The following is a 27904-nucleotide window of genomic DNA, read 5'->3' on the forward strand; positions in this document are numbered from 1 at the left end:
TGTTCTATAGACTCTCGATCAGTTCCTGTGGATTGGAGGGTAGCTAATGGTATCCCACTTTTCAACTAAAGAGCGAGAGAGAGAAAACGGGGAATTATAGACCAGTTAGCCTAACATCGGTGGTGGGGAAGATGCTGGAGTCAATTATTAAAGAGGTAATAATGGCGTATTTGGATAGCAGTCAAAGGATTGGTCCAAGTCAGCATGGATTTATGAAGGGGAAATCCTGTTTGACTAATCTGGATTTTTTTGAGGATGTAACAAGTAAAATGGATGAAGGAGAGCCAGTGGATGTAGTGTATCTAGACTTTCAGAAAGCCTTTGATAAGGTCCCACACGGGAGATTGGTGAGAAAAATTAGAGCACATGGTATTGGGGGTAGGGTATTGACATGGACAGAGAATTGGTTGGCAGACAGGAATAAACTGGTCCTTTTCAGAATGGCAGGCAATGGTGAGTGGAGTGCCATTGGGGCCGTAACTATGTACAATATATATTAATAATTTGGATGATGGAATTAGAAGTAACACTAGCAAGTTTGCAGATGACACAAAGCTGGGTGGCAGTGTGAACTGCGAAGAGGATGTTAGGAGGTTGCAGGGTGACTTGGACAGGTTGAGGGAGTGGGCAGATGCAGTATAATGTGGATAAATGTGATGTTATCCACTTTGGTGGCAAAAACAAGGAGGCAGATTATTATCTCATTGGTGTCAGATTAGGTAAAGGGAAGTGCAACGAGACCTGGGTGTCCTTGTACACCAGTCACTGAAAGTTGACGTGCAGGTACAGCAGGCAATGAAGAAAGCTAATGGCATGGCCGCCTGCATAACGAGAGGATTTGAGTAGAGGAGTAAAGAGGTCCTTCTGCAGTTGTATAGGGCCCTGGTGAGACAACATCTGGAGTATTGTATGCAGTTTTGGTCTCCTAATTTGAAGAATGAAATCCTTGCTATTGAGGCAGTGCAGCCTAGGTTCACGCGGTTAGTCTTGGGGATGGCGGGACTTTCATATGAGGAAAGATTGGAAAGACTGAATGAATGAATAAGTTTATTGGCCAAGTATGTACACATACAAGCAATGTGCCTTGGTGCTCCGCTCGCAGGTAACAACACGATCATATAATAAACAATTAAGAATCAAGCATAAAACATTAAAACATTAAGAATACAGCATAACAGTTTAAACATGTGAGTGAAATAAACCAGAGCAAAAAGAGACTTTGGCTATTGAGTCAAGCTATGTATTGACTGGGCTTGTATTCACTGGAGTTTAGAAGGATGAGAGGGGATCTTATAGAGAAGTATAAAATTATAAAAGGACTGGACAAGCTAGGTGCAGGAAAAATGTTCCCAATGTTGGGGGAGTCCAGAACCAGGGGCCACAGTTTAAGAATAAAGGGGCCATTTACAACTGAGGTGAGAAGAAACTTTTTCACCCAGAGAGTTGTGAATTTGTGGAATTCTCTGCCACAGAAAGCAGTGGAGCCAATTCACTGGATGAATTTAAAAGAGAGTTAGATAGAGCTCTAGGGGCCAGTGGAATCAAGAGATATGGGGAGAAGGCAGGCACAGGTTACTGATTGTGGATGATCAGCCATGATCATAATGATCCTCCCTGATCAACCCTGGGTTACGAAGACTCGACTTATTCACACACCTACATACAAACAATCTCTCAATTTATTGAAACATATAAGATAATTAGGGGATTGGACACATTAGAGGCAGGAAACATGTTCCCAATGTTGGGGGAGTCCAGAACAAGGGCCACAGTTTAAGAATAAGGGGTAGGCCATTTAGAACGGAGATGAGGAAGAACTTTTTCAGTCAGAGAGTGGTGAAGGTGTGGAATTCTCTGCCTCAGAAGGCAGTGGAGGCCAGTTCGTTGGATGCTTTCAAGAGAGAGCTGGATAGAGCTCTTAAGGATAGCGGAGTGAGGGGGTATGGGGAGAAGGCAGGAACGGGGTACTGATTGAGAGTGATCAGCCATGATCGCATTGAATGGCGGTGCTGGCTCGAAGGGCTGAATGGCCTACTCCTGCACCTATTGTCTATTGTCTATTGTCAATATTATTAAACTCAAAACTCTAACGTACATACACATGTTTGTTCCGAGAAACAGCAGAACTAGTTACCTCTTTCTCCATTATTGGTAAATCTTCCTCCGTATCAGTCTATTGTGCATTTAATGCCATTCATTATTGCATTTTGGATGAGAACATACAGGGCAAGTTTGCTGATGATACAAAAGTGGGTGGTTTTGCAGATAGTGAAGCTGGTTGTGAAAGATTGCAGCAGGATCTTGATCGATTGGCCAGGTGGACTGAGGAATGACTGATGGAATTTAATACAGATAAATGTGAGGTTTTACATTTTGGGACGTCTAACAAGGGCAGAACCTACACAGTGAACGGTAGGCCTCTGGGGAGTGTTGTAGAGCAGAGGGATCCAGGAGCTATTGGCATTTAAAACATAAGAACTCATCAAGGTGACACCAATGTCTCATGGTGACATCCTGAAAATTAACAAAAATAAACTTGGCACAATTTAAGAAGCTAAGATAGTATTGTTACTGGTCGCGGACGATGGAGGAGGCCCTGCAGCAGCCTGGGGTTTACCTGGATTGGGAGCTACACCAGCACATCGAGCACGTGGACCGGACTTTGGACTTTTTGTAAATGGTGCCAAAATCTGGCAAATTGTGCATGTGTAATTTAAGCAAAAATAATTTCACTGTATAGAGCACACTTGACAATAAGTACCATACAGGCATTAATTTACCAAACTGGTAAAGCTATGTGTATATATACACACTGAACTATTTTTTTCTCTCGTTTATCATATTTTTTAGTGTACTATTTACATAATCTGTTGTGCTGCAGCAAGTAAGAATTTCAATGAGGAGTTCTATCTGGGATGTATGACAATAAAACACTCTTGACTCTTAATATAACCAACTTAACCATGGAAAACGTAGTTCTGTCTATCACACAAGATATTGTGATCCAAGACCTGCATGTTCCATACTCTGTAATCAAGTAGATGCACAAAGGAACTGAATCAATGGTATCCCATAGGATTGGATTTTCTGCAAAGATTTGCAGAAGTAAGATATTGTGTTGTCACATGAGTCAGCAAATGAAGTGGAGCAATGCGAAAACCTCTTCATACAAAACTCCTGCATTTATTGCAGGCCAAATCCACTTAAATATATTTTCCGCAGTACTAGAGTTAGAAATTTATATATATCATACAGTAAATTCCTCTCCCAAACAGCTATTGATCTTTTATAATTTTAATTATTTACTATAGATAACACTCCTTTTCCAATATATTAAAAGCACATGAATTTAGGCCACAAACACAGATAAAATGGAAGTTGAGAGATTATATTTAATGTGTTTTAGAACATAGAGGTACACATGAATTAACAGGGAAAAGCATGAAACGTCAGGCTTTTGAGCTAATAAACAGAAAAAGAATCCTTGTATAACATCTCAGACCTGGAAAAGTAAATTTGTTGTCACACGTGATGTTGTGATCTTAGATCTGTTCCTCTACCTGAAAATCATACAAGGTTTACAGAAGTGAAGAATTGCAACAGTTCCATAAGCAACCAAATGGAAGATTGGTGATTAAGGGCTGGAAGATAAGGAGACAAGAGGAGTTATTTGCCCAGGTGGTCTGTTTCCTATGTAAGCAGTTTCAGGGGCATAAACTCACTGCTGTAAATGATCATAAGTTTTTGACTTTTTCTAGAAATTCTGTGTATAACATGAAAGGACTGATGAGCTAAGAGTTATGTGATCGTCGAGACACTGGGAACAGCAGATGCTGGAACCTTAAGCAAAACACAAAGTGGGGGACTAACTCTGTGGGTTAGGTAGCATCTGTGAAGGATTGGATAGGCAATGTTTCGAGTTGGTCTTCAGTCTGACCCACTGAATCTCCCCAGAATTTTAAGTTATGTGATAGTAGCTGGTTGGAATGGAAGTGAGTATTTATTGAAACAAACTTGGGGACGAACAAACAACTAGTTCCTCTGGGTTCACTTAATTTATTATCAGTCGACCACAAACCAGTAAGAGTGAGCAGACACTTGATTATGCTTTGGGTGAATGCCGAGGGAGCCCCGTTGTGAGAAGAAATTAGGAATTATTTTCTCCCCAAGAGGATGGTATGGATCTAGACAGTCTGTCTGAAAAGGTGGTAGAGGCAGAAATCCTTGCTACAGTAATAAAGTTCCTTGAAGAGTTGTGTTCTGCAGGCTCATGGGTCATGAGTAAGGGGGTGGGATTAGGTTTAAGTAGTGATTCAGACATCATTAGTTGAATATACTGCGTAATATACTTTCTGTGATCTGTTTATAAACATAGCACAAAAAGTAAGGAAATTTGTGTTTGGTAGATTATTTCTTTGTTGTAACAATGCTTCTTGGCAATAAATCTTATGCCGTTGGAAAGCCTGTTTATTTCCCTTTTAAATGGTGCCACATTTGTAAGGAACATGCATTTGTGGGATGAGCAGCAGAGCTGAGTATATGGGTTGCGCCCATGAAATATTTGCCAAATCTTCTCTGCCAATGCCAAACAGCTTATTCTGCTGTTGCTATTGACTCTTGTTTTGAGCTTCTGGTACCCCCAGGTGCTGACAATCAGGTGCCTGATCAGGTGCCTGATAGGGCCCGTGCGATAGGGCAACTTCAAGCTGGTGTTCCGCAAAACCAAGTTGCGGCATTATTTGGAGTGAGCCCTAGTACCATCTCCAAAGTGAAGGCCAAGTTCCATATAACGGGGGATGTCAGAGACAGGCCGCGAAGTGGGCGTCCCAAGAAGACGACACCCGAAGAAGACCGTTTCCTCACCCTGTCAGCACTTAGGAACCGTAGGCTGTCTTCTACAGATTTGCAGTCAAGGTTTGCAGGACGATATGGCTGACGGCTCTCTGCCCAGACAATTCGGAACATACTGCACACAGCCGATCTCCGGTCTCATAGGGCTGCCGGGAGGCCTGCCATGACTGCCCTTCACCGTCAGGCCCGTTTGCGCTGGTGTCGGCAACACGTGCACTGGAACCTGAACATGTGGAGGAACGTTATGTTCAGCGATGAGTCCAGATTCTGCCTACGGCAGTTGGATCATAGGGTCAAAGTGTGGAGAAGACGCGAAGAATGCTATGCTGATTGCTGCACCGATAGAGTTACATCTTTTGGTGGAGGCAGTGTGATGGTGTGGGGCGGCATCTCCCTCACTGGAAAAACGAGGCTTGTCATCATTGGAGGCAATCTCAATGCAGAGAGATATCGAGATGAGATTCTGCAACCAGTGGCAATCCCATATCTCCACAGTCTGGGACCGAACTCTATCCTCCAAGATGACAATGCTCGCCCCCACAGAGCAGGGTTTCTCAGAGACTACCTCCAGAATTTGGGAGTGGAGAGGATGGAATGGCCTGCCAGCAGTCCTGACCTCAACCCCATTGAACACTTGTGGGATCAGCTTGGGCGTGCTGTTCGTGCCAGAGTGACCAACACAACCACGTTGGCTGACTTGCGACAAATGCTGGTTGAAGAATGGGATGTCATCCCACAACAGTGTGTGACCAGGCTGGTGACCAGCATGAGGAGGAGGTGCCAGGCTGTTGTGGCTGTGTATGGTTCTTCCACACGCCACTGAGGCTCCTGTTTATTAAATGAATAAATTGTTAAATTGCCAATATGTCTTGTTTCTTCAGACTTCAATCATCCAATCCACCAAACAACACCGAACAAGAGTCAATGGCAGAATAAGCTGTATGGCATTGGCAGAGAAGATTTGGCAGATTTTTCATGGGCGCAACCCACATACTCAGTTCTGCTGCTCATCCCACAAATGCATGTTCCTTACAAATGTGGCACCATTTAAAAGGGAAATAAACAGGCTTTCCAACGGTATAAGATTTATTGCCAAGAAGCATTGTTACAACAAAGAAATAATCTACCAAACACAAATTTCCTTACTTTTTGTGCTATGTTTATATGTGTGGTTTCTATGATCTATAAATGTGAGGTTATCCACTTTGACGGCAAGAACAGGAAAGCAGAGTATTACCTGAATGGTGACCGATTAGGAGAAGGGGAGATGCAACGTGACCTGAGCACCAGTCATTGAAAGCAAGCGTACAGGTGCAGCAGGCAGTGAAGAAAGCGAATGGTATGTTGGCATTCATAGCAAGAGGATTTGAGTTTAGGAGCAGGGAGGTTCTACTGCAATTGTACACGGCATTGGTGAGACCACACCTGGAGTATTGTGTGCAGTTTTGGTCTCCTAATCTGAGGAAAGACGTTCTTGCCTTAGAGGGAGTACAGAGAAGGTTCACCACATTGATCCCTGGGATGGCGGGACTTTCATATGAAGAAAGACTGGATAGACTGGGCTTGTACTCGCTGGAATTTAGAAGACTGAGGGGGGATCTTATAGAAACATATAAAATTCTTAAGGGGTTGCAGAGGCTAGATGCGGGAAGATTGTTCCCGATGTTGGGGGAGTCCAGAACCAGGGGTCACAGCTTAAGGATAAGGGGGAAGTCTTTTAGGACGAGATGAGAAAACATTTCTTCACACAGAGTGGTGAGTCTGTGGAATTCTCTGCCACAGAAGGTAGTTGAGGCCAGTTCATTGGCTATATTTAAGAGGGAGTTAGATGTGGCCCTTGTGACTAAAGGGATCAGGGGGTATGGAGAGAAGGCAGGTACAGGTTACTGAGCTGGATGATCAGCCATGATCATATTGAATGGCGGTGCAGGCTCGAAGGGCCGAATGGCCTACTCCTGCACCTATTTTCTATGTTTCTATGTTTAATTTTTTGATATGATAGATGCCAGAATCGATGAGCTTGAACTGTTGTTGTGCTATTGGACGTTAAGGTTGCTTTTCGAAAGTTACCACACTAGTTCATGAAGCAAAATTACAAATGCAAAATATTAGGGTAATAAATTGCCATGGATTGATATTAGATATCGATGTTTGATTAATGGACAAAACTCCGAGTGCAAATACATAGATAATTTTTTTGTTAGAAACCTGTGATAGAATGGAATGTTTTTGGGATTGATTCTGGACTTCAGCTATTCACATCAATGATTTGGATGAAATAGAATTACTCCAAGCTAGTTCTGACACAAAGCAGGGTGGCAGTGTTAGCTGTGAGGAAGATGCAGATATCATATTTTAAGCAGGTTATGTGAACGAGCAAGTCCATTGCAGATAGAATATAATATTGGTTTAAAAATAAACTTGGTTTTAAAATAAAATAGAAAGGCAGAATTTCATCCATAATTTTATTCTGTCTCATGGATGTGGCCTTTGGAGTCTGGACTGCTACCCCACAAAATGGTACTGTTTACGTCCTTAATGCAATGTTGTAAAGAGATCTAGTTATCAGGTAATGCAGTGCTGAGCCAGCTTATCGACTATGTTTATGAGGGTGATTAGTTACCAAGCTCAGCATTTTTTAATCATTTGGGAGTCCATCTTAAAAAAATGAAATGGATTATTAGTTTATTCACAGCTTCTCAGCAAAGCTGTTGAATGTAACTGCTTCACGGCAGAATTTTAATTATTATTTGGGAAGAAATGAGGAATTTCTTTGGGATCAGGAGTCCTATGTGAGGAATTGAACACCCTAGCAGATTCCATTATCTCTTCTGCTGCATGGTTATTATCTGAGTTTACAGTCATGGTTAAAATAATTGGAATCAATGTTCTTGCGATGGACTTCACTCTTGTTCCATACTCTCTGCACAGTATCAGCACATCAGTAGGTGTAAGAAAGCCCAGACATTGTGTGCCTATAATAGAAAATGCCTTTGTAGTGATATGTTTATATACTGTATGTTGCTGTACGTGAGTCTTTTCCTCTTGTGAAAGCCATAGAATTTGCTGCACAGAATGAAGATATTTGGTCCATTGTGCCTTTGCTGACTCTTTGGAGGAGCCATCCAAATATTTCTTATTCTGCTGTATCCACTCCATTAGATTGGAAAGTTGCCTTTATTGAAGTAATTACCAATTCACTGTATAAATGTTTATGAATTAATTTGAATCCACCATCTTTCCCTGCAATCAGACACCCTTTCTTGTCCTAATGAAGGGAAGATTTATCAGGAGTTGATATCTAGCAATGTATCTATGTATAGTTACTAGTTCCAGGCTCTGTCCAGGTACAGAGGCTGGAGACCACATGTGAAAGCCGCATGTATCTGTGATCTACCTTCCTTCTTGATGTTTGCACCTCAGTTCCTCTCCTAACACTTATGAAAAGCTATAGATGATGTTAAATAAACATTACAATAAGATTGTTATATATTTTTCTCTTCGGGTCCCTACCCTAATGGTCATAAAAGGTCAAATGCATTCATCTTTTTAGAGGGAAGAATGAATGAGAGAGCTGTCCAGTGTAAATGAGACTTGTATCATGACTTTTGGAGGGAAAGCAACCCGGATTCATCCCTAACAATGTTTTGGAGCTAAATAAGGAGAGCGGCTGGAGGAACTCAGCGGGTTAGGCAGCGTCGTGGAGGGAAATGGACAATTGACGTCTCGGATCAAGACCATTCATTGCGATTGAAAGAGTAAAGGGAATAAAGGTGGGGGGAAGGTTGGGGCAAGAGCAAGCAAGTGATTAGTGGATACGGGTGAAGTGTGGTTGATTGGCAGATAAGTTTGGTGGGGAAGGGAGAAGTGGAGATAGGGATGGAGGCTGGGAGGTGATAAATGGAGGGAAATTTTTTTGTAGATTCTGGAATATGATAAAGAAAGGTGAAGAGTAGAACCAAATAAGAAGGAATAGTGGCAAATGGGAATAACACAGGGAGGGGAAGGGTAAGCGGTGGAACAGGCAAAGTCTTGGAACTTCCCTGCATGAACTTCTTTGTGTGGCTCTATTCAGGAATCTCTCAAGAAGACGGCTCTATATGAATTCCATCAAAGTGAAGGAGGCCGGATGGTGGAATTTGCTGGCTGGAGTATGCCAGTGCAGTACAAAGACAGTCACATCAGCTCGCACTTGCACACCCGCCAGCACTGCTCGTTATTTGACGTTTCTCACATGTTGCAGGTGAGATCCGAATCCAAATGTTGTACCTGATATATCAATGAGCCCGTATTACATTACACCATTGACTCAGGACTTGTAAGATTTATTGATGACGCTATGCGTGATGGTGATAAACAATTGGTGAGGAATAAACACACAATCAATGGGTGTTATCGAGTCCAAAGGCAGTGACGTGCCCAAACAGAGTATTACTACTGCTCCATTTGTTGGGCCTTCTGGGAAAAGAGCAGAATGTTAAATAAGTCAAAGTGAGATTGAGAATTAATGTGACAAGGTTTCTCTTTCCACAGTTGCTGCCTGACCTACTGAGTGTCTCCAGCACTTCCTGTTTTTATTTCAGGTTGCTATCTTTCAGTCAAAATAGTGACAAAGTCTTGATAGTGACAAAGTCAATTCCACACATAATCCAAGGAATATTTAATGAAATTTGTTGGATTTAAGCATGCAGCGTGTGTTTTATTAATGAATAGTGGAGAAGGAGATAAATTTTTGAAAAGCATATGTACAAATAGAAATAAAAGACATTTGTTACAGAGTTCTTACATAGCTTCAATTTTTAATTTTTTAAAGAGAGAAAATAAAAAATAAAGAAGAAAGGAAAAAAAAACAAAAAACTATAAACTATTGGGAAGAGAGAATAAGAGGATTTAAAAAAAAGATATAACTATAAAAATTAAAGGGAGTAGATCCGGGAGACAATAACCACAGTTGTACATCCAACCCTTAACTCAAGTTTCAACTTTTAATTTAAAATTTTTATTTTAGTCCTGTGCCAAACCCATTTACTTTTCTAAAAATTCAATAAATGGAGACCATATTTTAAAAAATAACTCAGGTTTGTCAATTAAGGCAAATCTTATTTTTTCCAAATGTAGGGTCTCTGTCATTTCCGTAGTCCACATTTTAATTGTGGGGGTTATTGGTTTTTTCCAAAATTTAAGTATTAATTTTTTCGCAGTTATTAGACTGTAATCAAGAAAATGTACCTGACTTGTTGTAAAGTTTGTAGTATGTTCTGATAATCCTAATATAATTAATTTTGGATCCATATCCAATTGCTTGTTGATAACTTTAGAAACTATTTTAAAAATCTCCAACCAGAAGTTTTGCATTTTTATACAAGTTACGAAAATATGAGTTAAATTAGCTTCTTGAAATTGACATTTATCACAAATAGGAGAGATACTAGGAAAAATCCTATTTAATTTCGTCTTCGAATAATGTAATCTATGTATTATTTTAAATTGTATTAAGGAATGTCTAGTATTTAATGAACATTGGTGTATATGTTGTAAACTTTCATCCCATATATCTTGCATTATGAGTTGATTCAATTCGTCCTCCCATCCTCGTCTATAAGATTCTGATGACGGAATGTCAGTGTCTAGGAGAGTATTATAAATAAAGGATATTAATTTATTTGAATTATAATGTCGATTCAGGCATACATCAAGTGTTTCTGGACCTCTAAACTTATATTCTTGCATGTGTAATTTTACATAGTCTCTAAGTTGTAAATATCTAAAATAATTATTAACATGTAATCCGTACTTCTGCTGTAAATCCTGAAAAGAAAGAAAAGTTCCCTTATGATAAAGATCTCCCACCCTTTTAATTCCATAACTTTTCCATTGAGCAAATCCTCTATCTAAGACAGACGGTTTAAAAGAAGGGTTATTCGCAATAGGAAGGAAAACAGATAATTTACTCAATTTTAAAGTAAGATTTAATTGTTTCCAGGTACGGATAACACTGTGTATAATGGGATTACCTCCATATGTTTTTTTATTTAAATTTATTGGAGCTAAGAGGATCGCACCAATATCAAATGGTAAACAATCCTCTTTCTCCATCTTTAACCAATCCGGTTGTTGATCAGAATCATCCAACCAGCAGGTTATATTTTTAATATTAACCGCCCAATAATAAAATAAGAAGTTAGGTAAGGCAATTCCTCCATTAGTTTTAGACTTACATAGATGTCTTTTATTTATTCTATGAGTCTTGTAGTCCCAAATAAAATTAGTAACAATTGAATCAATTTAAAAAAAAAACTTTTTTGGAAGATAGATCGGAATTGCTTGAAATAAGTATAGTAGCTGTGGGAGAAAGATCATCTTTATAGCATTACTACGACCAACTAATGATATAGGAAGTGTTTTCCAAAATTGGATATTTCTGTGTAATTTAGTGAGTAAAGGAGGAAAATTTAATTTAAATAAAGAAGTATATTTCCTAGTCACGTAAATTCCAAGATATTTAAACTTTTCATAGGCAATTTTAAAAGGAAATTGTTGAAGTATGGCCGGATTATGCTCCATTATTGGCATAATTTCACTTTTGTACCAGTTAATTCTATAACCTGAAAATGAACCAAATTGAGTTATGAGATTTAATAAATTCGGAATGCTAATTTCTGGCTTTGTAATGTATATTAATACATCATCCGCATATAAAGAAATTTTATTGGTTGTATGTTTAGTGTTATAGCCGTGAATATCTGAATTTGATCTAATACTCTCAGCAAGTGATCATCCGATAAAGATTTATATTTAGTACATATTGGTGGAATCAGTTACCAGCATGCATTTCTGGGAAGAGATAATGACAAAGCTCTCACAGATTGAGGTTTAGACGAGGTAGAAATTGAATGAACTTGTGAAACTCTGCACAGAAACAAAGTGCTGGAGTAACTCAGCGGGTCAGGCAGCATCTCTGGGGAAAAAAGATGGGTGACATTTCGTCTGGGACCCTTCTTCAGATATTCTTAAGGTATGTGAAGGAAACTTCCAATAGCACCAATAATAAATTATCTTTACCCATTGCATTTAATATTACAAAATACTCCAAGGTGGCTTGCAAAATAAATTGATATTTGCTTTTATCATAATCATACTTTATTAGCCAAGTATGGTTTGCAACATACGAGGAATTTGATTTGTCATACAGTGATACCAATAAAAAGCAACAAAACACACAAAATACAATTTAACATAAACATCCACCACAGTGACTCCACATTCCTCACTGTGATAGAAGGCAAAAAAACCTTCAATCTCTTCCCTTCTTTGTCTTCCCGTTTCTTTGTCGGGGGCCTTGAGCCTTCCGTTGACGGGACGATCTTGGCTCCCGTAGCCGGTGGTCGGGCTCTCCGCATCGGGGCGATCAAGCTCCAGCATCGGGGGGACATCAGCTCCCCGCGCCGGGCGATCGGACCCTGGGTCGGGACTGGTCGAACCTCCTAAGACTTCGGAGCTTCCCGACATCAGTCTCTGCCCGAGACGGCGAGCTCCTCAATGTTGAAATCCACAAGAGCTCCAGGCAAAGGATCGCAGGCTCCGATGGTAAGTCCACGGCCATGTGGTGGGGCTCAAAGTCAGTCTCAAGCAAGGCCTCCAGCACCATGATGTTAGGCCGCAGAGCGGCCGGAGATACGACCCAGAAGATAATCGCATCTCCGGCAAGGTAAGAGATTGAAAAAAAGTTTCCCCCTACCCCCCTCCCCCCCACACCTAAAACAAACCAGAGAACATTAACACATACTTTTTAAAACACAAAGAAAATAATAAAAAATACAAAAAGACAGACAGACCATTGGCAAGGCTGCCATCGCTGATGGCACCACCCGGTGGTAAGTTATAGGGGAATGGTCAAGTACTTCAGAATGGTACCTGTGAGCTTGGCTAGTACCTGGGAGCTTGGGTCCAATGAGTTATAGGCTAATGGAAATGGAAGTAGTTTTGTTTAATGTGGTATTCTGGGAGGACTGATGCATAGTTTTCCATTTGTGGAGTCAAACCTCCATTCTCATTTATATAATTAAAATAAATAACCATTTTAAGAAGTGTTTCCTGTTATGTACTTCAAAGAGCAAGATGGAGGTACTTTGTGTTGGAAAATAATGATTACCCCACTTGTGTACCATAAGAATATGTAGGAAAGAACTGCAGATGCTGGTTTAAATCAGAGGTAGGCACAAAATGCTGGAGTAACTCAGCAGGGCAGGCAGCATCTCTGGAGAGAAGGAATGGGTGAAACGTCACCCATTCCTTCTCTCCAGAGATGCTGCCGGCCCGTTGAGTTACTCCAGCATTTTGTGATCTACCACAAGAATATAACTGACATACTTTGTCTTTTTTTTTGTCCTGCTGTTGTGTGTGCTGTGTTTCAGAGCAAAGTAACTGGGAAGGATCACGTGAAGTTTATGGAGAGCTTGATAGTTGGGGACGTTGCTGAGCTCAAGGACAACCAGGTAAGGGCAGCTTCTTCCTGTCACAAATACCCATTCCCATCATTAATCTCCATCTCTCTGCCGAACCACTGTTGTGCGAAGCTGAATTAAACTAGAATCTTCGTTCAGTATTATTTTGTTGTCACAAGTTAGCATCTTTGAAAATAAATGGAGGAACTACAATGGAGAAAGTCCAACGAGAGACACCATTTGCATTCATGGAGAAGATTTTGCAACTTTTGGACATTACAAAAAGGATAGGTGACATTTTGGGTCAGGACCCTTCTTCAGACTTCTCCAGTCTGAAGAAGGTTCCTAACCTGAAACGTCACCTATCCCTTTTCTTGAAAAATACGGCCTCACCCGCTGAGTTACTCCAGCACTTTGTGTCTATCTGTAGTATTATTGTGATGGTTCGGGATCAGGGGGGGAAGACATCAGTCAGGGTTTATGCTCATGTTAATTACTTAATGATTTTTGCTGCAAAGCACTGTTAATGTGGGGAAAATGGCTGGTTGCAATATGGTTGCGACCAAATATCCTTCCTTCTCTCACAGTCTGGACTGAATAGGAGAGGTGGACAGCTGTTACTCTCCAAATTATAATTTGCTGTCAGTCCAGCGATTGGGAAATTTTGAAAAAAATATCCATTCTGACTCATTATTTTGCAGTTCATTTACAAGAAAGCTTCCATTAACTGAAGCATGGTCCTAGTACCTGGTGTGATGTCTAATTTTAAGTATAAATGTGGTCAATGACATCAACTCTATTGTATGCAGGTGTACTGTACTTGCTTTATAAAAAAAGTGATTGTTTAATTTTAGGCAGTGTGATGAGGGCTTTCTAATGTAGATATCTGGCCTGCTGCTGTATGTTTTTGTGTGGTCACCAAGCTGGTTGGTGCAGACTTGTGGGTTTACTCCCGGCCCTAACACTATCCTGCACATACTAGGCACAATTTACATTTATACCAAGCCAATTAACCTACAAACCTGTACGTCTTTGGAGTGTGAGAAGAAACCGAAGATCACGGAGATCACAGGGAGAATGTACAAACTCCGTGCAGACAAACACCCATTGTCAGGATGGAACCTGGGTCTCTGGCGCTGTAAGGCAGCAGCCTACGCCACCGTGCCGCCCTCCGGTCAGCTTCTCCTGTATGCAAATTGGCACATGGAATAGTCATTAAAACAACTCTTGTCGCATTGTTTCTCATAATAACCAAAGTGTATTTGTGCTTATCCAAAGCTCATCCCACATCAACCATACAGACAGAATAAGAAAAACCTTGAATCCAGAAAACAATTGTTTCTATGCTCGTTTGGTGTACAAGTGTTGCACCTAATTGGCTCTGGTTACAGTTTGCTGGGTCTGAGACCCTTTTCATGTAATCATTGGCTTGTTATTCAGGGCACACTGTCACTCTTCACCAATGACAAGGGAGGAATAATGGACGATCTGATAGTGACCCGGACATCATCTGGATACCTCTATATCGTGTCGAATGCTGGCTGTGCCGACAAGGACTCTGCCTACATGAAGGTGCGTCGGTTTTATTGCACACAAGTGCACACTGTTAGTTAACAGTCTCGCGCTGTTTCACAGCAAGGAAGCTGGTTGGGAGAAGGGTACAGTACTCAAACAATGTCTATTGATGTTCACAGATGTTTATGCCCATGCCTGAAGCTTAAGGTGCAGTCTAAAGTTGCTTTGCCAGGGTGGCACTGGCCAGTTGGTGAGGTGTCCTTGCTCTGAAATGAGGTGCTGTGCTCATCACCTTCATTCCTTCTGCTTCCTAGGAGCAACTAGCCAAGTTCAAAGCAGCAGGGAATGATGTTGACCTGGAGTTTCTGGAGGCAGGACTGATGGCGCTGCAAGGTGACTGGATTTCAATTCCTTCTCGAGATGATTGTGAATAGTTTGACAATGGTTGCCCACGCGCGCACACACACACCATGAACTTTCTGTTTTCTTGGCATGCTCACATTTATTGAGAGTCATGATTTCCTAATTCACAGATGCCAGCAGGAGAGTCACAGATAGCTTTTTTTCTTCATTATTTTAAATAGATTATGGTTTTATACAATACCTTTAGGATGCTCCAGAATGCTCCAATACCAATTAAATACTTTCTGAAATGTGATCACAATTGTCAAGGTGGTAACCAATGTTTGCATAGCAAAATTCCGTAAGCAGCAGTGAGGAAAGTGGCTAATAATCTGCTTTGGACCTGAAGATTGGAAATCTAAAAATGAAATAGAAATTTCTGTTAAAACACACTGACTGCCAGACAACATTTATGGAGAGAACAGGAGTAAACATTTTGACTCAATAGCCTCAACTCAGGGTATTTCCCTGTTTTTTATAAATAGTTATTTGTGATATTTACATTTTTCCGAGAAGGTAGAGGGACCATATGTTTAATAGTTTATCCAGGCATTCATGGAAATATATCGGTATATGTGGGAGAAGATGGGTGGGGGGGGAGGGTAGGGTAAAGCCATTGGAGCTGTATTATGTCATTCTGTTCTCTGGGTGTCCATCGTTTATGGAAAAAGGATTGTCAGCTCTGTGTAATACTAAACCAGATTCAACAAGTAAAGAATCAGGACCCAATCTTGCAAGGTCAAATCTGGCACAGCGGTCTTGCAACTCTTCTCTTGGAAATCAGCTCTGTGCTATTATTAAAGCTGGCAGGAATAATTCAGGTGAAATATGTAGGAAGGAACTGCAGATGCTGGTTTAAACCAAAGATAGACAGAAAAAGCAGGAGCAACTCAGCGGGTCAGACAGCATCTAAAGAGAAAAGGAATAGGTGGCATTTGGGGTCGAAACCCTTCTTCAGTCTGAAGAAGGGTCTCAACCCGAAACATCACCTATTCCTTTTCTCCAGAGATGTTGTCTGACCCGCTGAGTCACTCCAGCTTTTTGTGTCTATCTTAGGAATAGTTCAGGGTCAGGACTGAAGTTGCATGGTTCAGCCCTGGCAGAGTGGTCCGGCAATGATTCCTTTTAAAATCAAGTGTAATTAAAATGTACTGTTAAACCTAGTTTTCAACATTTGTAAATGTGGGAATTTTGGCTTGGTGGCCTTGACTGAAGAGATTGGCAGTCAAGATTTTCACCCTGTATTTGTAAACCCAAAACATCAAGGATATAGATTGCTCGCTCCTGCAGAGGGTAGTTCCAATTGAATAGGTGCCCAACATCTCCAAACTATAGCTTCAGTTGGGTCTAAGTCCTAAGGGTGCAGTGTAAATGACATGTCAACACCATCTGACTTGCTCTCATGCAAATCTTTCCGATCAGAATATAAAATTTAAAAGTATCTTGCGTTGAATGGTGAAATGCTGTGCTTTTCCAGAGATACCATTATAATATACACATGAGTAAAGAATCCCATCCAGCTCCCAAACATTGTTCAAGCACAACCCAGCCTTTCTTTCAGTGACATTTGGGAAGCAAACTTGTATTCGAAATATTGGAGAAATTCCATTGAACCTCGCTAACATGATTGATTAGACCCACAACAGGCTTGGCTTGACCCACAATGTTTTCACCCAAGAAATTTTAAATATTATCACTGTTGGAAAGGAGGGAATGTAGTCAGCAATTATAACACACAAACGAGTGTTATCCACATAATCTGCTGGAGACGTCAGATGAAGACTTGATATTGCAAGTTTATGATGAGAGCTTCCATCAGGTTGAAACATTGCTGTAGGATTTTTTTGGCCATACAAGAAGGCAAATGGGATCTTGGGTTGAGTTTTCACCTGAAAAATAACACCAAGAGAGGATTTTTTCTGCTTTTTCTGCTTTCTACTGCACAACCGCCAACAGCTGGGCTATCTCGTGCAGGTTTTGCTCGCGTGGGTAGTTGCAAAAGGGTTATTTAGATTTTTATGTGGGCAAGTTTGGTGAGATGATCCATGTCCAAGTTGTCGAGCTGTGATTTGAAGAGTGACAAGGTTGATGCATATCTGGTGGTGTCGGGAAGGATGCTCCACTCTGGGATAGTCCATGGATATAGTGACTGTAGGTAGCTATTTTTGTTTGCTCTAATTCTAGCATAAATGAAGTGATCCGAGGACTGTCTTGTAAATTTCTGGGTATTGGATTGAATGAAGTGAGATATGTTACTGGGGATGATTCCATGAGTCTCTTTGTAGACAGTACATGAGGGCTTTGGTGCGTCTTGACTCCAGCGACTCCCAGCCAAGGCGATTTAACATATTGGAGACGCTTAACTGTCTTGAGTAGTCGTCACAAACAAACCGTGCTGCACCCCTCTGAACCTTGTCAAGGGTGTCAATGTTATTTTTCTGGTGAGAGTCCCAAATTGTCTGGCAATATTCCAACAATGGCGGACAAGTGTTTTGTACGCTACCTCCTTTGTTGGTTTGTCACAACCGGATAAATTTCTCCGGCGAAGGCCCAAAGTTCTGTTTGTTTTGTGACAATCTGGTGTATGTGTCTGTTCCAGGCCAGGCCAGATGTGAATTCTACTCCCAGGTATGGGTGGTGATCAACTTCTTTAAGCAGGTTATCTCCCATCTTGTACCGGTTTATGATCAGCTTGACTTTATGAGTAACTCTCATGGAAAAGCATTTGGTGTAATTGAAACCCATTTGCCAAATGGTTTCCCAAATGCAAAGATAGTTTATGTTATTTTGAAGAACCTTGGCATCTTCAGCAGCTTTGATCTCGATACACAATACAGTCGTCTGCGAAGAGACTCGCTCTCAAAGACAGGTTGTGAGGTAGATTGTTGATGTAGATCAAGAACAGCAACACCGTTCCCTGTGGCACGCCGGACTCAACTGGAGATTGCTGTGATGACTCACCATCTACTACAACCTTTTGGTGAGGAATTAATCAATCCAGGAGCAGATGTTATTTCGGATGCCAATGTGGTGAAGCTTAGCCATCAACCTGCGGTGGGGAACGGTGTCGGAATGCTGTAATAATGTACTAAATATTAGCCATTGTGTTCCTCCAGCAGCTTTTTACTCAAATTCCACCATCTGAAGTTTCCTGTGTTTCTGTTAGCCATGATGATGCATTAATGTCTCTGGGATTGCTCCTTTAACCCTTAATTCTCTGATCAGAAGTGAGTGTGCTATCAATGCTATCAATACAGAAGTGAGTGTGCTATCTTTTTCCAACTCTGTGGCCAGCATCTTCCCTTCCTTAACTTGAAACTGCCTCTTCGCATGCATGGACTTGGCCAAACCAAGACACAACAGTACCCCGGGGACCCCGACATTTGTTCCTGTCCCATCTCCTCAGATGGAGATCTTTCTTTGCTGAAACAAAACCAATCACTTTTCTTCCCATTGCAGCGGGCGCTGGAACACTCTAGATAACATGGACCTGTTATTTACACCACCCAGGTCCATCTGCAACTAGGGTGTTACAGGAGGGGGTATCTGATGACCTCCACAAACTGCCCTTCATGTGGAGTGCGGTGATGACAGTGTTTGGGATTCAAGGCTGCAGAGTGACTCGTTGTGGGTACACTGGTGAGGATGGCTTTGAGGTAAGTTATTTGACCAACTCACTAAAATGAATGTCAAAAATCCAGCTGAATGGGTTTCTTTTATGTAGCATTCATCAAAGTAGCTAACATCAGCATTGGAGGCAGGAGATAATTTGGTGCTGGTGCTTTACTATATCAACAACTATAATTTGTTTTTTTGCATGGCAAATTTCTCCTAATTTCAGCTACTTTAAGATTGTGACCCCTGGCTCTAGACTCCTCAGCCAGAGGAAACTTCTGCCCTGCCACCCACCCTACACATCTCAATGAGATCTCATAATATCCTGAAACTTTGGAGAAAGGTGACCTAGTTTACTCTGTCTCTTGTAAAGCGATCCGACTATCCCTAGAACCTGTCGTGCGTCTTTGTTGCACTCTCTCTGTCGCAAGTATATCCTTCTGTAGGTATGTGGACTAAAATTTTATACAATATCCCAGGTCTGTTCTCATTAGCGTCCTATATATTGTAGTAAGATATCTTTATCGCTGAGCTCAAAACCTCATGCAGTTAAGACCAATGTGCCATTTGCCATCCTCAGTGCCTGCTGCACTTGCATGTTGGCTTTTGGTGACTAGTGCACAAGGACACCCAGGTCTCTCACCAATTTTTCTATCTCATGCCATTGTAAATAAATTCAACATTCTATATTTTACTGTGGTCAGTAATCTCCCATTGTTCATTTGTACTCCATCTGCCATATTGTAGCCTTCTCATTTAGCTGGTCAATATTACTTTGGATGATCTCTGCATTCTCACTGCCACTCGCATTCTGATTAGATGCGGCACCGGAGATTGCAAGCAGGTGGTGTGGATTTGATTGTGGCCTTTCGGCAGAGTGGGGAATTTAATGAATTTAGGGCTGTGGGCCTAAAGAGAGGTTTGGAATAGAAATGGGATTAAGAGCAAGATCCAGTGGGTTTAGGATGATGCAGGTCAGTGTGGAGAGAATGAGACAGTGAGAATGGTTGGGGGAAGGGATGGAGGGAGTGTTTTGCTTGAGATTAATACAGCATTGTGGGGTGGACGTCAAACAGAGAGATTGGGTTTGAGATCGAGACAGACCCAAGGGAAAGAGCTGTGGGATGTGGGACTGTGATTGATATGGACTACAAGAAGAACGAGAGAAAGCTGGGTTTGATGTCAATACAGAGCAATGGCAGAGAATAGACCATTGGGATTGATGCAGACGAATTGACAGTAAGGAAATGAGCTTTGGTTGGAGAAAATACAGAACAATAAGGAGTGAGAAGGTCAGTGCGTTTGGGATTGGGGTAATGCGATCATATCATAGTGGGTACATATTACAAGGATGTTGTCAGGGCTGCAGAGTTTGTAAAGCAATTGATTGTGCTGTGGTTGCTTGGTTTATAACAAAGGAGGCTGTAGGGTACCCCAAAATCCTCATATTTTAAGATGAGCCCTTGACATTGTACTGTGTACAGGATTATAGACTGAGGAAGTATTTTTAGTAACATAGATGCAGTATCGTAAATTACTTCTTTGAGGGTCAATAAGGTTGGATTTAGGATTAAAACAGGATAGTGGGAAGGGAGTGAGGCAGTTGGATTGGATTTTAGATTAATAAGCAACTCTGAGGAGGGAGCTGGGTTTGGCGAGGTCTACCTACAATCTACAGAGATGTGATGCCATTACTTTCTTTTGCACTGGAAACAAGTATGTAATATTTTCACTTTTAATATTTTAGATCTCAGTACCAATTCAACGCACTGTTGAGCTGGCGGAGGTGCTGTTGAAGAATAGTGAAGTGAAACTGGCCGGCCTTGGGGCGAGAGACAGCTTGCGCCTGGAGGCTGGCCTTTGTCTTTATGGAAATGACATTGATGAGTCCACCACTCCAGTGGAAGCAAGCCTTTTGTGGACCATAGGTACTCCACTTAAACCCTTGTGTGACTGTAGAGGATATGATGACATGGCTTCACTTCTGTGGTTTGTCAATTTGATATTTCATTTAGTTCCTGCTCTGGTCTGGAATTTAGTCATTTGCCACTCCCTCTAATTTCAGCTACAGATTGATTTGGTTCATTTAACCTCATAGCCTTGATGGAAAGACATGGATTGAATGAATTAAGTTTGAACTTCACCACTAACATTTGGGGAAGAGTGGCATGCTATCTCTCAGATGTTTTAGACCACTGTCAGTAACAAGAAGTGGCTTAGCCAGCCAGCGCTCAATATCATTGATCTGAGACCCCATACTTGTTCCCACAGGAAAGCGCCGGAGAGCAGCGGCTGACTTCCCTGGAGCACCCATTGTCATGAGACAGATCAAAGAGAAAACAAAGCGGAAACGAGTGGGTTTGATGTCGTCTGGGCCCCCGGTCAGGCAACACACGCCTATTTTAAACCTCGACGGAAAAGTCATCGGTATGTTCCAGAAGGGCATGGTGTTAGGCTGATTATGGCAAATCTGGACTACGCCATGATGGATTAATTCATAACTTTCAAAAAGGAATTGGCTAAATACTTGAAGGGGAAATATTTGGTGAGGCTGTGGTTGAAGAGCAGAAATGGAGGACTAAATGGATAGTTTTAGAGCCAGTACAGACCGAATTGTGCTGGTTGATGATGTCCGGTATACCATACACTGAGTGGGTAGCATGTGTGCCTGAGTCAGATTATGAGTTTAACTTCCCCCTTTGAGGCTTGACCATATACTCTGTGCTGACACTCCATGAAGCATTAAAGGAACAAGACACAGAAGGAATGTTGCATTGTCAGAGCTGTTATCAATTAAACACACATCCTTTTCCCCTCAATGGACAAAAAAGATTCCTTCTCACTTGGCACTATCTTAGGGCGCTATAATAGATACTAGAGAATTAACTGCTTTTCTCTCTATCTGGGCTCAAAATAAGCACTGTCGTGCGATTTTTCTAGTTATTACGTGGCCCATTCAAAGTCTGCAGCTTCAAAGGGAACGGTGGAGTTGCTGTGCTGGTTTGCAAGAGATCTAGATACAAATACTCCTTGTATTTAGCTTGGGTAGCTTGCACCCCAACGGTATGAACATTGATTTCTCTAACTTCAAATAGCCCTTGCTTTCCCTCTCTCTCCATCCCCTCTCCCTTCCCAGTTCTCCCACCAGTCTTACTGTCTCCGACTACATTCTATCTCTGTCCTGCCACTCCCCTGACATCAGTCTGAAGAAGGGTCTCGACCCGAAACGTCACGCATTCCTTCTCTCCAGAGATGCGGCCTGTCCTGCTGAGTTACTCCAGCATTTTGTGTCTACCTCCGTGTATGTAGGAAACTTAATGAATTTCAGAACAATTTGCTGAAAGACAAATGTTTTTTAAAGGACTAAACAACTCTGGCCTCTGTTTTCCATTGATGCACAGGGGAAGTGACGAGTGGCTGCCCCTCTCCATGTCTGAAGCAGAACGTTGCCATGGGATACGTGGACACGGAATACGGCAAGCTGGGCACGCCAATAAAAGTGGAAGTTAGGAAGAAGATTGTAGATGCAGTTGTCGCCAAGATGCCTTTTGTTCCCACTAAATATTATACTGTGAAGTGACTCCCTTGACTGAATATGTGAGATGGCCAAGATTAATTTCATACTTTTATACAATTGCTGGTGGTTTGGTATGGTATCTGGTTTACAAATTCTAGCTGTTGACCTCGTAGAATCGTAGGAAATTTACAACATGAAAGGAGGCTATTGAATCCGTGCCAAGAGAAAACACCAATCCAACCAAATCCCGGCTTCCAGCACTATGTCTGTAGCCTTGCAGGACATGGCTCTTCACGTACTGATCTAGTACGGTGAGGGCTTCTACCTCCATCACCTCTACTGCACCACTGCTGGTGGGGTTGCCTTCCTTCAGTCAAACACTTGATAATTATCCTTTGTGAACTAATCTTTGATTCTGCAATTGTGAATTAACATGCAATGTTAATTAGGTGCTATGTCAGTCACAGTCCATTCAGAAAGTATTCAGACCCCTTCACTTTTTCCACATTTTGTTACGTTACAGCCTTATTTTAAAATGGATTAAATTCTTTTTTTATCAACAATCTACACACAATACCCCAGAATGAACAAGCGAAAACAGGTGTTTAGAAATGTTTGCAAAGTAATTAAAAAGAAATAACTGAAATATCACATTTACATAAGTATTCAGATCCTTTACTCAGTACTTTGTTGAGGTACCTTTGGCAGCGATTATAGTCTCAAGTCTTCTTGGGTATGACGCTACAAGCTTAGCACACCTGTATTTGGATAATTTCTCCCATTCTTCTCTGCAGATCCTCTCAAGATCTGTCAGGTTGGATGGGGAGCATCGATGCACAGCTATTTTCAGGTCCCTCCAGAGATATTCGATCGGGTTCAAGTCCGGGCTCTGGCAGGGCCACTCAAGGACATTCACAGACCTGTCACAAAGCCACTCCTGCATTGTCTTGGCTGTGTGCTTAGGGTCGTTGTCCGGTTGGAAGGTGAACCTCCGCCCCAGTCTGAGGTCCAGAAAGGTCTGGAGAAGGTTTTCATCAAGAATCTCTCTGTACTTTGCTCCATTCATCTTTCCCTCAATCCTGACTAGTCTCCCAGTTCCTGCTGCTGAAAAACATCCCCACAGCATGATGCTGACACCACCATACTTCACCGTTGGTATGGTATTGGCCAGGTGATGAGCGGTGCCTGGTTTCCTCCAACATGACACTTGGCATTCAGGCCAAAGAGTTCAGTTTTGGTTTCATCAGACCAACGAAACTTGTTTCTCATGGTCTAAGAGTCCTTTAGGTGCCTTTTGGCAAACTCCATGCGAGCTGTCATGTGTCTTTTACTGAGGAGTGGCTTCCGTCTGGCCACTCTTATCAAAAAGGCCTGATTGGTAGAGTGCTGCAGATATAGTTGTCCTTCTGGAAGGTTTTCCCATCTTCACAGAGGAACTCTGGAGCTCTGTCAGAGTGACCATCGGGTTCTTGGTCACCTCCCTGACCACCTGGTGGTTCCAAAGTTCTTCCATTTAAGAATGATGGAACCTGTAATGCTGCAGAAATTGTTTTATACCCTTCCTCAGATCTGTGTCTCAACACAATCCTGTCTCGGAGGTCTGCGGACAATTCCTTCGTCTTCATGGCTTGGTTTTTGTTTTGACATGAACTGTCAACTGTGAGACCTTATATAGACAGGTGTGTGCCTTTCCAAATCATGACCAATCAATTTAATTTACCACTGGTGGCCTCCAATCAAGTTGTTGAAACACCTCAAGGATAATCAATGGAAACAGGGTGAACCTAAACTCAATTTTGAGTGTCATAGCAAAGGGTCTGAATACTTACGTAAATGTGATATTTCAGTTATTTCTTTAAAAATTTCTAAACACCTGTTTTCGCTTCTTCATTCTGGGGTATTGTGTGTAGATTGATGATTTAAAAAAAAAGAATTTAATCCATTTTAAAATAAGGCTGTAACGTAACAAAATGTGGAACACTTTCTGAATACTTTCTGAATGCTCTGCACCTAAAGAAAGATATTGGTGCTGCAGAATAGCTTCTGCAAGATTTGAATGATGACATGAATACTAATTTAATGAAAAACAATGTATTTGCATGTGAGATGGTAACTTCGTCTGCAGCCATTTCTGTGATTTTAACAAATAGAGTGCCTTGTTTGCAGGAATTGTTTGATACCATTCAAACCTCTGTGCAAAAATGTTAATATTGATTTTTGTATGTTTGTTTTTTAATGTATTTACAGAATAATAAAATTTAAGCAACCTGCATTGAGGAAATGGGATGGAACCAGCATTTCCAATGACAGCCTGCAGTCATGTCTCCCACTCAATCTCTCCCATACACTTCAAACTACTTGCTTCACTTGGCTTCATTCATCCACATCCACTTGGCTTCCTTTCTTTTCTCAACCTCCTTTTTAAACTGAACAATTTTTAAACCCATGTTTAGCATCAAATGTTCCTGAAATTACTTCTCTGGTTCTTTTAATTGTGCACTTTGGTCATGTTTTAAGAAAAAAGCGTGCTGTGAATGTTGGGGAAAACAGATTATGTTCAGTCACTATTTTAACTGTGATATAGTCGAGCATCTTATCCATTTTAATTAAATGCTAATATTAAATGTTTTTCAATGTCTTTTTGTTTTAATGCGCTTCAATAGAAGAGAATAGAAAAAAAATTATGGTTTGAGTCATAAAATAACCACAAAGAGGAACTGTCCCTCCCAGTCTGTGCTATAATCCAATATAATAATGTCTGATCAATTACTTCAATATCTTTCTGACAGTTTTTCATGATTACCTCAGTGGAGAAATGTATCAAGCTTTACCTTGAGTATATTTAATGATCATTGCATTTGCAGTCCTTGGCAATAAAAAAATGTAAAAAATAATTTTTTACAACCTTGGACTTTGCCAGAGTAACCTCTACCCAAGCATGTTTAATTGCTTAGTTATCGTATTCTTAATAATAAATTCCAGTGTTTTTGTGAACAGTTTATAGTCTGAAGAGGTCTGTGATTATCATCTGCATTGTTATCAGTGGAAGTACCGAAATATAGAATCGCACAGTAATCTGTGGCTCAGTGGTGAATCTCAGTTGGTAGGGCATGAGTTATTTATAAAACTTTGGTTAGACTGCATTTGTGTGAAGCTCTGGTTGCCCCATTACGGGTTGGATTTTGAAGGATGATAGATATACATTTGGATAGAGAGGAGTTTGATGAGGTAAAGTCAGCATGTTTTGTAGATAGGAGAGAGATGTCTCTCACTGAGTTATTCCAGCACTGTCTTTTTTTCATTTTTGCGGAACTGGGATCACCAAGTCTTTTAAACATAATGTTTTACATTACATCTACCTGAAGTAATTTTGTTCATTTTAGCTACTTACATTTACACAATCCAACAGTTTCCAATGCTCTCCCACATGCACCAGTTTACAAGGATATTCAATTCTCCTTCAGGGTCTGAAGAAGGGTCTCGACCCGAAACGTCACCCATTCCTTCTCTCCCGAGATGCTGTCTGACCTGCTGAGTTACTCCAGCATTTTGTGAATAAAAACCTTCGATTTGTACCAGCATCTGCAGTTATCTTCTTATTCAATTCTCTCCAGATCTCCAGATCTGGTTTATTGCAGTCCACCCACCTCATCCTTTAATATGTTTTAATCTCTTCTGTTTCCTAGTTAATTGTTGTGCTCCTTGCCCTCTCCCTATAACTTTACAGCTGCCATATTACATATTTCCGTTCAGTCTGAAGAAGGGTCTCGACCCGAAACGTCACCCATTCGTTCTCTCCCAAGATGCTGCCTGACCCGCAGAGTTACTCCAGCATTTTGTGTCTACCTTCGATTTTAACCAGCATCTGCAGTTTTTTTTCCTACACACTTCCTTTACATATTTACCACACATATATAAAATATTGCATATGTTTACAATAGTTAGATGGAGTGAAATTATTACTATTTTAATGCCAGAACTTGCAAAACAATTTTTTCCCATTATAATCTAATCTTTAACCACTGCACTGGCCTACCAAATTAATGGAAGTGGTGGGCAAGGAACAAAATTCAATGTGTTTGCCCCGCACAAACATGGCGATCTGAGGGGCAGTGTCGAGGTTAGTGCGCGTGCGCAGGTCGCGGGATGATGACGTAGAGCGGCCTGCTCCTGCGCCGGGCCTGGGTTGTGGGAGTGATGGAGAGCGGGCGAGAACATGAATAAAGGCTGGCTGGAGCTGGAGAGCGACCCGGGTGAGTGAAGAGCGAGGGGATGTTAGGCAGCTGTAGGAGTGGGTAACTACCGTGGGAATGGGGGAAACCAAGAAAGCTGGGGGCGTAGCCCCGACCTGTACCCCGCAGCCCTGCTGAGTGAATGAAGCAGCTCCCAGCCTCTGGCAGCCGCTGCCCCGCTGCCGGGGTTGCCTTGGAGACTAACCACTGGCAAAGTCTGGCATTTGCCCAGAAAAACAGGAATGTCTGTGTAACCCAGTTTGTAGTGAACCCTGGGCATTGGAATCGGTGTGGTAGGGGGGATCATTGGCTTCAGATTCAGAGTTTATCGTCACACATGCCAGGGTACACTGATATTCCCTGTTCGTATGAAGCTCACAGAGTAAACAAGATACCTGACAATGATCCAACAATAAATGCAGTGAATGTAAAGCTGCAAAATTCTGCAAAGATTGCCATACAAACAAGCAGTGTAAAACACATAAGGTAACCAACACTTCCCAGAATGGTATGTATGGTAGGTGGTATGTCCAGGAATCTGATAATCGCGGGGAATAAACTTACGTCTGGACATCGGGTCTTTCAACCTCCTGTAATGTCTCCCAGGTTTAGTTAACCTGAACCTGAGGAAAGATAGACTGAGGCAAGTCTGCAAATGAGCAAACTAATACCGAAACGATGGTCACCTCTGCCTCCTCTTTGACTCTAGAATCCAAGCTATGTAATGAAGGGTATTTAATTTAGGCGATGCTGGAATCTACTGGAGGAACTCAACGGGTCAGGCAACATTTGTGGAGGTAAATCAATGTTTTGGATCAATGCCTTTCTTGAGACTGTGGGTCCCAATCCAAAATGTTGTCTGTCCAGGTAGAGCAAGAAAAGGGAATGTCCAGGGTGGCAGGCATCTTTCCAGCCTTCCTGATACAACACCCTATGAAGATGAAAGGAGGTGATGAGCCTGTGATGGACTAGGCTATGTTCACCACTCTCTAGGTTCAGGTTATCAAGGGCAGAGCAGTAGCATGCCAGGAACCTAGTATTGAAGATCCTACTTTGCACTGAGTAACTCCTGCAGAAAGGTGTATGTAGTATTGAACTTTAATACTCCAAATTTTTTAAATATTGCCAACCAATGTGTGATCTTCATATGTTGGGGAAAAGACTGTCCAGGCAGCAATTGAAATAAATCTATAAGAAATGGATGTAGACAAGAGTCTGGGTGTTGGGATCCCCCCCCCCCCCCTTGGATTGAAGAATGAAAGATCTAATGTGAGCGGAATAGTTACCCAATTAACTAAAAAGTCAAAGCATAGTTGTTTCTGAAGAAA

At 41.5% G+C, this 27904-nt stretch overlaps 2 protein-coding genes across 5 annotated transcripts in view; both read left to right on the plus strand.

Moving 5' to 3' along the window:
• Nucleotides 1-25795, plus strand: part of amt (aminomethyltransferase) — a 32802-nt gene extending 7007 nt beyond the window's left edge. The window contains exons 2-10 of one of the 3 annotated variants that reach the window (XM_078414379.1): nucleotides 8927-9094; nucleotides 13266-13346; nucleotides 14736-14867; nucleotides 15125-15203; nucleotides 18723-18868; nucleotides 20575-20755; nucleotides 21099-21254; nucleotides 22229-22424; nucleotides 24592-25794. In XM_078414379.1, coding sequence (XP_078270505.1) covers nucleotides 8927-9094; nucleotides 13266-13346; nucleotides 14736-14867; nucleotides 15125-15203; nucleotides 18723-18868; nucleotides 20575-20755; nucleotides 21099-21254; nucleotides 22229-22407 — 1122 coding nt within the window. In that variant the 3' untranslated portion in view covers nucleotides 22408-22424; nucleotides 24592-25794. Of the gene's footprint in view, nucleotides 1-8926; nucleotides 9095-13265; nucleotides 13347-14735; nucleotides 14868-15124; nucleotides 15204-18722; nucleotides 18869-20574; nucleotides 20756-21098; nucleotides 21255-22228 lie in introns of all 3 variants that reach the window. The other 2 variants (XM_078414378.1, XM_078414380.1) reach the window with 2 other exon arrangements.
• A 712-nt stretch (nucleotides 25796-26507) lies between these two features.
• bap1 (BRCA1 associated deubiquitinase 1) overlaps nucleotides 26508-27904 on the plus strand; it is a 53024-nt gene continuing 51627 nt past the window's right edge. For both annotated transcript variants that reach the window (XM_078414381.1, XM_078414382.1), the window contains exon 1: nucleotides 26508-26597. In XM_078414381.1, coding sequence (XP_078270507.1) covers nucleotides 26561-26597 — 37 coding nt within the window. In that variant the 5' untranslated portion in view covers nucleotides 26508-26560. The remainder of the gene's footprint in view (nucleotides 26598-27904) is intronic.

Source organism: Rhinoraja longicauda, chromosome 17, assembly GCF_053455715.1.
Source record: "Rhinoraja longicauda isolate Sanriku21f chromosome 17, sRhiLon1.1, whole genome shotgun sequence".
NCBI lineage: Eukaryota > Metazoa > Chordata > Chondrichthyes > Rajiformes > Arhynchobatidae > Rhinoraja > Rhinoraja longicauda.